Raw genomic sequence first — 8,666 nt, 5'->3', positions numbered from 1 at the left:
ATTGGAGGCCAAGACACCGCAGAGGCCAACAAAAAGAGCGGAGGGGCCGCAGGAAAGCGATGGATTGGCACCACGAGGGTCGCTGCTGTATCCGCCAGCGCCGCCCCCGTCTCTACAGAAAGATGCTGCACGCCGCAGTCCAAACCGTAGTCCATCCTCATCGGATGGGGAGCAACAATCCGCTGTCGGGCCCGACGGGTCGGAGGTGGTCGCCGTCATGCAAAACTTTTCACACTCTCGTGCTTTTCACAAGCTAACCAAGGCTGATCTTGTAGCCTATGCCAAACTGCACCACGTTGCCTTGGCTATGTCAAGCACCAAGAGGGAGCTGTTCGAGGTGGTACGTCGCTTGGTTCAGGCCAAGACGGACGAGACTCAATAACCGCGTGTTTTCTTACTGTGATGCATGTGTGCTTTATTATTAGTTTTTTTTCTTTTTTTTTTGTATGTGTTTTTCACTTCTAGAGGGCCCCGCCAACACTGCTACAGAGGGAGAAAGAGTGATAGAGAGGGACAGAAGGGGAACGAGAGGGAAAGATGAACAGAAACAAGCGATAAAAAAAGCCAAGAAGAGATGTGATGCACTCATGGTGCCGGTTTTTTTACATTTGGAGGTATCAAAACGAGTTGCTCCTCACCCCTCAAAATTTCTTTTTTTTTTTTTTTTCTCACTTTCTTTCCTTTCCCGGACTTCCATCTGTGCCTCTCTCAGAGCCTTGCTGTGCCCGGATGGCCCACAGTAGCGCAATGCTGCGGTCTGTGGATGTCTGGTGGTTTTTTTATTTGTCAAACTGCGCCTGTTTCTGTAATGTTTCACCTCACGGCGCCTCTGACGTATGCCTTTGGGCACGCATGTGCATGTATGTATTAAATGTATGTGGCTGCCCGATATTTACCGGAGGAAGACAAAGAAAGAGATATGCGGGGAGTAAAGTGAGTGAGGATAGCAATTCTTGCGTTTTATCATCTGTCTCACCCCTTCTCATTATTTATTTATTGTTTGTTTCTTCATGCAGCTGTATCATGTGTGCTATATTGAATAGAATTAGAATGTCATTTTGCGAGAATTGGGTAGTTCCGGGTATATTGGCAAAGACGAGCGGCAAATATGGGGGTGAAAGAAGGGGATGAGGGGGGCGTGTGTGGGCGTCTGTTTTTTACCTTTTTTTCTTTTATTCTTTTTGTGAATCCCTCATCACTTTTCCCGTCCATCCATTTTATATATTTATATTGTACGTCACCTATACACAATAACACACGGGATGCACGCTTCACGTGATGACAAGTGCGACGTGACAGCTTGATTTCCGCATGCATGCCTCTTGTCGCGGGGTCCTACCAGTTTTGGTCACCACCACATCTCTTCTTTTTTTCTTTTTTCCTTCAAGTGCGGAGTTTAGAGGGCATCAGTAGAGCCGCCTTCAATTGACGGAAAGGCACGGTTAATAGAGAGGGAGAGAGAGAGAGAGAGCGGGCACCTGTGAAGGGAGGAGACACCCGCGGACAAGAAGAGGAGGAGGGGTGAATAAAACAATAATAAACGAAATAAACAAGGAAGAGGGATAAAAGGGGAACAGAGGCCGATTGTGTGGTTGCTGTTGCAACTGTGGAGTGCAAAGAGGTTACCGCAAGGACGCCGCGGTGGGGGAGAGGCATAAGCGGAATTGGCAGAAGGTAAGCCCGGCCAACATTTCAAGTCATTCATCATGAAGGAGGAGCCCATGTCATCAAACAAGCGCATCCAACTGCTTCGAGAGCGGCTCGAGTTGTACAACGCCACCATCGCGGAGGCCATGGGTGTTGTCACCGGTGTCGCAGGCACGGAGACAACTGCCGCCCCCGGCACCAACACCAACAACAATGATGCCAAGAATAGCGGTCATGCCTCGGAGTGGCAGAGGACGGAGAGAGAAGGCGGCAGGAGTGCTGCAGCGCCCTGTTTGGAGCGCAATCTTTCAGCAGAGTTCAACGCGGCGCGTGCCACAGGAAGAGCGGCAGCAGCATCAGGTGCTGATAATAGTAATCGTAGCGAAGGTGGTGGTGGTGCACGCCGAATTGACAGGCGTACGGTGCCGCCACCACCAACCCCGCCAAATGAGTCAAGGCGAGGGGACTTGCGTTCGTGTAGTACGAGTTCCGCCAGTCACGATGACTCAACATCAACGTACTCATTCGAAAGCGGCGAGGAGGCGTTTCTGAATCCGTTTCTTAATGAGACAATCTCTGTGGAGGAGATTTCTGCATCGGTGCGCAAGGTGCGGCGGACAGAAATGGACTCCACCGCAAGGGCTGCGACATCGGTGCTCGTGGGTGGCCGGCAGAAGAGCACTAGTCCTCATGAATCCAATCGCGATATGTCCACAGTTGACGAGGGGGACAACAATGAGAGATCATCTCTCCCGTTACCGCCTTCACCCCCAGAGGAGGCGAAAGAAGAGGCGAGAAACAGGAAGGATACCACAACTGCAGAGGCAGCATCGTGGTTTGCCGGACTCGAGATGGCAAACAACAAGTTAGCTGTGACAGAGCAGGCGATCTTTAAATTGCAACGGACCGTTGACATTGAACATTTTAAGCGATCATTACCGCAACGTCAACAGGCGCTTCAGCTTGCTGAGTCCCGTGACGATCTAGTGAAGAAGGAGCAAGCACTACGTCGCAGGGAGCCCACCGGCAATAGCCTTGCCATGATATACGAGGCTGACGCACTGGATCTCGACCAGCAGCTGCAGCAGCTTTTGGCCGAGTGCAATGCCGCCAAGGCACTCTTTACACGCGTGCATGAACGCAAGGCTGCTGTTGCGGAGAAGGAACGTCTATTGAAAAGGAAACTTGGTGAACTAGAGGATCTGCAGCGCGAGGTGCGAGAGAAGCGGCAGGCGCTGACGACGTTGGAGAGGCGAAATGAGCAACGCGAGGCCATGCTGGCTGTGCGTGGGGAGGCCTATCGGAAGGACCTTGAGGCCCACAAGGCGCGGGAGCAGTCCTTGCAGGAGAGGATCAGTGGGGTGGAGGAGCTTAGTCAGAAGGTGGCGTCGTGGATGAAGATATTGGATGAGCGCGACACAAAAATTGAGGCGAAGGAGCAGCGGCTGCGCCGCGTGCAATCGGATTTGGTTCGTCGATCGGAGGAGTTGTTGTGTTACCGCAATGGCCGAGCGAAGCCACCGTCGCGGATGGCGTCTCGGCAGACAAATAGTCCATAAAAAAAAGGAGTGGTTGGGTGAAACACGGCATCGAGCAGAGGACAACACAAAAGAACCACAACAGCAGCCAAAGAAGACTGCGAAACGAAGCGAGGTGGCGGAGGACTTCATTTTAAGATGTATGAGGGGAGTACCCGCCTTTTTTTTTTTCTCGCCTCTTTTCTTTTTATTCGGCGTGATTCTGTGTTTTTGTGTTTATGTTTTCTGTTCCTGTTCTCCTGCTCGTTTGCTTTTTTTCTTTTCGGCTGTCATTGCAGTTTTTTTTTTCTTTTGTGCCGCTCTTGAACGAGATGGCCTATCGTGCTTTTTTTTTCCTCCAATTTTACTCTTTCTTCTCTATTTTGTGTTGGTTATTATTATTTTTTTTTTATGTTCCGTCGCTGCTCCGTCGTTTATGACCGCCCCCTGGCACCGCAGGGAGCGAACATCGGCGGGGGCTCACAGCCAGCGGAGGATTCTCGGTAGGCGGGAGGGGGAGCGGCCTCACTCGATGGCTTGGCCAGAAGGAAGCATGTGTCTATGTTTCCCTCTGTGCTCATCCCCCTTTTTACCCTCTCTCTCTCTCTATATATATAATATAATATATATATTTGTCTGTGTTTGTGTGTGTGGGATTGCTTGCGGTGGATGCTTTATTGTCACATGTTTTTTCTTTTTCTCTTCCTTCTTACACATAATGGCTGGAGGGGAGAGCCTTTTGCTTCACTCATGCCGGGGCGTGAAAAGGGGCGTCGCGTGAAGCGTCAGAAAAACCCACTCGGGGAGGATCTGCACGCCGATCGCTTTGCCAGTGCCAGGCGACACGCAGTTGCGGTTGAAGACGACGGGGACGCCGATGAGAAAGGCGTTCTTTTGCCGGGCCGCACGACGAGCCGGATTCTCAAGACCGCCCGGCAGCAACTCGAGGCGATCGCCGATGAGGAGCAGCTCGGCAGCGCGTACAACGCGGAAGAAGACGACGAGGGCGATCACACTGTGACTGACCCTGGACTGGCGGAACTTGAGTGCGAGGAGGCGTGTCGTGGAGGCGTGTACGAGGATTACGACGAGGACGAGGAGGTCGTGATTGAATACGATGACACGGAGTCGATGGCGACAGAAATTCCCTCCGAGATGGACGTGGGAGTGGACATGTACGGCATGGATGACGAGGAGGTACGCCTGCTACAAAAGTTTCAGCCGCCATCGCGAGTGCAGAGCCGCAACTTGGCAGACATGATTATGGAAAAGATTAGGGAGCGTGAGGGGGCACGCGATGCGGCGGGTGACACACACGATGGCGCCAGTGTTGGGGAGTGGGAGGATGAGCGAGTAGATCCACGTGTTGCGCGTGTGTACACTGCCATTGGTAATATTCTTAAGAGTTACAAGTCGGGAAAGGTCCCTAAAGCATTCAAAGTTTTGCCAAACATTAAGAACTGGGAGCAGCTGTTGATGCTGACGAAGCCGCACGAGTGGTCCCCACACGCCACTTATCAGGCGACACGCATTTTTGCAGCGAATTTAAATGAGCGAATGGCACAACGCTTCTACGCTGCCGTACTGCTTCCCATGACACACCAGCACATGGCAACGGAGAAAAAGCTCCACCCAGCGCTCTACATGGCGATTCGGAAGGCACTTTTTAAACCAGTGGCCTTCTTTAAGGGGTTCATTCTTCCGCTGGCAGCAGACGAGGAGTGTACACTTAAGGAGGCTCTTGTTGTTGCCAGCATACTGCAACGGACGCACTTGCCACCGGTCCCAACCGCGGTGACGATTGTGAAACTGGCGCAGCAGCCATTTTCTGGTCCTCGCTCCGTATTTCTGCGTGTGCTTATTGACAAGAAGATGGCCATGCCTTACCAGGCAGTGGACGCACTTGTTGAGTACTTTCATCGTTTTGTGCACACACAAAGCAGGGAGGATAAATTGCCTGTCCTGTGGCACCAGACCCTCTTGTCCTTCACGCAGCGCTACAAGGGTGATCTGAAGGCCGAGCAGGTGAACCTGCTGCAGCAGGTCTGTACGAAACACTTTCACTATCTTTTAACACCTGAGGTTCGTCGGGAGCTTAACGCCGCTCCGAATGCCGCGAGGGCGGGATACCGGGGGTAAAAGTAAAGAAGGGATCGCAATTGGAAAAGGAATGAAAGGTGCGTGAGTTTTGCCGTGCGGCTCGCGGTCAGGGAGGCGAGCCATGCACGAATACACGAAGAGGTCACGAAGCGAAGGGGAATCCCTCTCTCCGATAAGAACAGCAACCCCAGGGAAAGGGGGAATAAATATACATGCATGCATGCATACACGTATAAATGCGACTGACCACGCCCCACTGATGCCCCTGAGAGAAAAACAAAAAAACAAGGAGGGGAGTGGAGGGATCAGAGCCGCGGTGGTGGTGGTAGTGGCAGTTCAACCTTAAGAAGAGGCGGACAACAAATTAAAGAAGAAGAGGGAGGCAAAGAAAGTCTCGTGCATTTACTTATTACTTTATTTTATTATTTTAATTATCTTTGCCGCTGTCGTTGCCTCGACTTTTAACTTAATTGCCTTTCTTCTCTTTCCACCTGCCTGTGTGTTCTTTTCGCTGCTTCATACCCTTTTGGTTTCTTTTTCCCCTCTTCTCTATTCCGCCCAAACCTCTCTCCTGACTGAACCGAGTCGCAGCTTGCGTGTGAAAAGAGACAAAGTAGGCAGGGAAAAAAAAAGGGGATAAGAAGTTTACGTCCTTCTTTTTCCTCCCCGCATTTGAGGGCGGGTGTTTGTTTTTTCTTTTATTTTTTTATTTTATTTCTAATAGAGAGAGTGCCACTTTATCACACACATGTGGAGGCGCATTTCAGCCGGGAGTCTGCTGGTTCACGTCTCTGCTACACATCGCTGCGTCGCGAAGCGTATACCGCCGCCACTGCCTCCAGGAGCTCGTGGCACACCGCCACGTGCTGCTTCTTTTGGAAAATTACCGCCGCCTCCGCCGTTGCCGGGCGCTGTTGCTGCTTCTACCGGCGCTGCACTGCCGTGGAAGTCACCGCAGGAGGTGTTGTCGGCATTTGTTGAATTTATTCCAACCTTCTACGTCCCTATTCATTGTGTGGCGGCAATACTCTCAGAGGACTGCCGCAAGCATTTTATCGGGCGTGGCCGCTTTCTTTCATTTCTGAAGCGTTACCGTTTTTTCTTTGACTTGCGCATTATTGATGGGGTTCGATGTGATGTCAAACTGCGAGATGACTTGAGTCACCCTCGTCGTGGCGCCGCGGACGAGAAGTTTGTTATGACGGATGTGGGGGATGTCATCAACTATGTTGCCAAACCGGAGTTCATCGTCTCCATTGAGTCGATTGAGCAGGCAAACACGAGCGTGGCACTCAAACCCGCGTGCGCTCCGCCGGCGGTGCATGTGCGGCTGGAAGAGAAGGTGCCGGTGCTGGAGCGACTCAAAGCGCTTGTCCCGGAGGAGTTTGCGTTGCTTGATCACGTTGAGGAGGGCATACCAGAGGATGTCTTGTTTCATCCGTACTTTGATTGCCAAGGCGGTCTCATTTCTATTGCGTCAAAGTTTCCTGAATTTTTCCAGGTGGCGGATGGCATGATACGCCGTCGACCACCGCACCTCGCACCGCTTTCAGTGAACGACTACACGCTGGAGGACTCACCGATTCCCAGCGTCGCGGGGCTTGTGAAGAGGGAGGTGTGTGATAGTGATATCCCCCACTGGGTGAACATCACGTCGCTCTATGAGCAGCTGACGAGGGAGCAGAAGCAGCAGATCAAACGGGAGTACAAGAGTTTTGCGGGATTCTTACGCTCTCACGGACGCTCCTTGTCGCTTTCGCAGGATATGCTTCAGGTGGCGAAATGGATCCCACATCAGCGACGGGCCCCAACCTCGGCAGCATCTCCCGGTGCGTCTGACACGACAGGCAGCCCAGAGGGGACCACCACGACGGATGGAAAGAGTGATGTTGCACAGGCACATGGCGTGACCGTTCAGTATGAGTACACGCATACACAGGTCATCAATGAGCTCTTTGACAAGTTTCCACCGCATCGCACTTTAAATTTGGAGGAGTTACTTGAACTTGTCGCTCCCGCGATGCGCCCCTCATTGCCGAAGAAGGTGCTGGCGTGGATTGCCTCGTACCCGTCCTACTTCATCGTGGACGACCCAACAGAGAAGGACCCCAGTAAAGCCCGCATTCGACGCGCCTCGGATCGTCAGCCACTGGATGTGGCTCTGGAACTGTACCGATGGATCCCCGAGGAAGGGATTTCCGAGGCGGCGTTGCTCACGAAGCTTTCGGAGGTTCACCGGGACTACGTGAAGCGAATTGGACTGCGGCACATTGTGGACTCCCTCTCCGAATGGCTCAGTTTCACGGAGGCGCCAGGTGGCGGGGGCGGGGGCGCAGAGGGGGAGGAAAAAGTCTTTTTGTTAAGACGGCTTCAGACGGAGGTCGAACTCGAGCGTGCAATTCACACAGAGGAGTCCAAGTTGGCCAGCGGCGACGAGAATTCGCTGCCAGCGCAAATTGAGGATGCGGAGATGGAGCGGCGATGGCCAAAGCTAAAATACGAGGGTACCATGAGCCAACAACAAGCGTCAGTTGCGCGGGCACAGCAGCGACGGGGTCGTGGTGACATTTAGGCGCCACCAGACACGGAGGGGGGGAAGAAAAAGAATAATAATACAGCAGAAAAAAAAAAGTAGGACTCGGTCTTGCTCTTTGGGCTTTTGGCTCTATGTGGAGTGAGGGGCGAGCCTGCGCTCTTCACAGGGAATAAATGTGCGTGGTTGTGTTGAAATGCTCCCGCCGCAAGTGAGGGGCGCATTGACTTTTTGTGTATGTGTGTGTGGGTCACTGATTCCTGGTTACAGGGTAACTTTCGTCCCTTGTTTTTGTTTGATTTGTGTGTTTGTGCCCTTCTCACTTTTTTTTTCATCAACCGCTCTGAGAAAGAGGAGCGAGGCAGGCTTTTCTACTTTTAACTTTTTTTCCTTTTGTAAACGCACGCACACACACACACACACACAAACACAAGGTTGTGAGGAAGCAAACAAAGCGCATATAAACTTTTTTACTTAAGAGAAATGTCGGATCCCGGTAAATCAAACACAGCAGCCAGCCAAGAGGACGTCAGCGGCAACGTTGCGTCCAAGAGCGCCGAAAAGAAACAGACGAAGCAGAATGAGAAGGAAGCCCGTAAGGCGGCACGCCTAGCAGAGGAGAACGCTCGTGCGGCGGAAAAGGCAGCCCAGTTGGCGAAATACGCGGATTTATTTGGTGCTGCGCCGCTGTTGCAGTCGACCACGTACTGCTCCAAGAAGTTTAGTGAAATTTATGCACTGACCAAAGAGCATGTGGGCAAAACGGTGACTGTTCGCGCTCGAGTTGACACGACACGCAAGAAGGGCAAACTCGCCTTCATGGTTCTACGCGACGGCACAGACTCCATTCAAGCTATGGCGGCTGTTGC

General features: G+C 52.2%; 6 protein-coding genes across 6 annotated transcripts, besides 15 other annotated features; all 6 read left to right on the top strand.

Moving 5' to 3' along the window:
* Tc00.1047053509039.49 (hypothetical protein, conserved) lies at nucleotides 1-382 on the top strand (the record flags this gene model as incomplete). Its single annotated transcript, XM_800555.1, has 1 exon — nucleotides 1-382. A coding segment is annotated over one exon (382 nt), but the record flags the coding sequence as incomplete, so codon positions are not given.
* Nucleotides 1-1,204: a sequence feature (heterozygous, non-Esmeraldo-like haplotype).
* Nucleotides 580-1,131, top strand: Tc00.1047053509039.40 (uncharacterized protein; the record flags this gene model as incomplete). The annotated part of the gene is made up of 1 exon (XM_800553.1): nucleotides 580-1,131. One exon carries the CDS (start codon nucleotides 580-582, stop codon nucleotides 1,129-1,131), a length of 552 nt encoding a protein of 183 aa, XP_805646.1.
* Nucleotides 648-686: a sequence feature (A-rich).
* Nucleotides 1,205-1,389: a sequence feature (haploid, non-Esmeraldo-like haplotype).
* Nucleotides 1,390-2,270: a sequence feature (heterozygous, Esmeraldo-like haplotype).
* Nucleotides 1,448-1,471: a microsatellite.
* Nucleotides 1,707-3,206, top strand: Tc00.1047053509039.30 (hypothetical protein, conserved; the record flags this gene model as incomplete). Its single annotated transcript, XM_800552.1, has 1 exon — nucleotides 1,707-3,206. The coding sequence occupies one exon, from the start codon at nucleotides 1,707-1,709 to the stop codon at nucleotides 3,204-3,206; it is 1,500 nt and encodes a 499-aa protein (XP_805645.1).
* Nucleotides 2,271-2,409: a sequence feature (haploid, non-Esmeraldo-like haplotype).
* Nucleotides 2,410-3,260: a sequence feature (heterozygous, non-Esmeraldo-like haplotype).
* Nucleotides 3,261-5,153: a sequence feature (haploid, non-Esmeraldo-like haplotype).
* Nucleotides 3,557-3,577: a sequence feature (AT_rich).
* Nucleotides 3,772-3,798: a sequence feature (AT_rich).
* Nucleotides 3,834-5,303, top strand: Tc00.1047053509039.20 (bystin, putative; the record flags this gene model as incomplete). The annotated part of the gene is made up of 1 exon (XM_800551.1): nucleotides 3,834-5,303. One exon carries the CDS (start codon nucleotides 3,834-3,836, stop codon nucleotides 5,301-5,303), a length of 1,470 nt encoding a protein of 489 aa, XP_805644.1.
* Nucleotides 5,154-7,248: a sequence feature (haploid, Esmeraldo-like haplotype).
* Nucleotides 5,678-5,699: a sequence feature (AT_rich).
* Nucleotides 5,961-5,981: a sequence feature (AT_rich).
* Tc00.1047053509039.10 (hypothetical protein, conserved) lies at nucleotides 6,013-7,836 on the top strand (the record flags this gene model as incomplete). The annotated part of the gene is made up of 1 exon (XM_800550.1): nucleotides 6,013-7,836. One exon carries the CDS (start codon nucleotides 6,013-6,015, stop codon nucleotides 7,834-7,836), a length of 1,824 nt encoding a protein of 607 aa, XP_805643.1.
* Nucleotides 7,249-8,666: a sequence feature (heterozygous, non-Esmeraldo-like haplotype).
* Nucleotides 8,197-8,229: a microsatellite.
* Tc00.1047053509039.4 (aspartyl-tRNA synthetase, putative) lies at nucleotides 8,281-8,666 on the top strand (the record flags this gene model as incomplete). Its single annotated transcript, XM_800554.1, has 1 exon — nucleotides 8,281-8,666. A coding segment is annotated over one exon (386 nt), but the record flags the coding sequence as incomplete, so codon positions are not given.

Source organism: Trypanosoma cruzi, genomic scaffold (genome assembly GCF_000209065.1).
Source record: "Trypanosoma cruzi strain CL Brener 1047053517131 genomic scaffold, whole genome shotgun sequence".
NCBI classification, from domain to species: domain Eukaryota; phylum Euglenozoa; class Kinetoplastea; order Trypanosomatida; family Trypanosomatidae; genus Trypanosoma; species Trypanosoma cruzi.
This window is presented reverse-complemented; position numbering and strand designations above follow the sequence as displayed.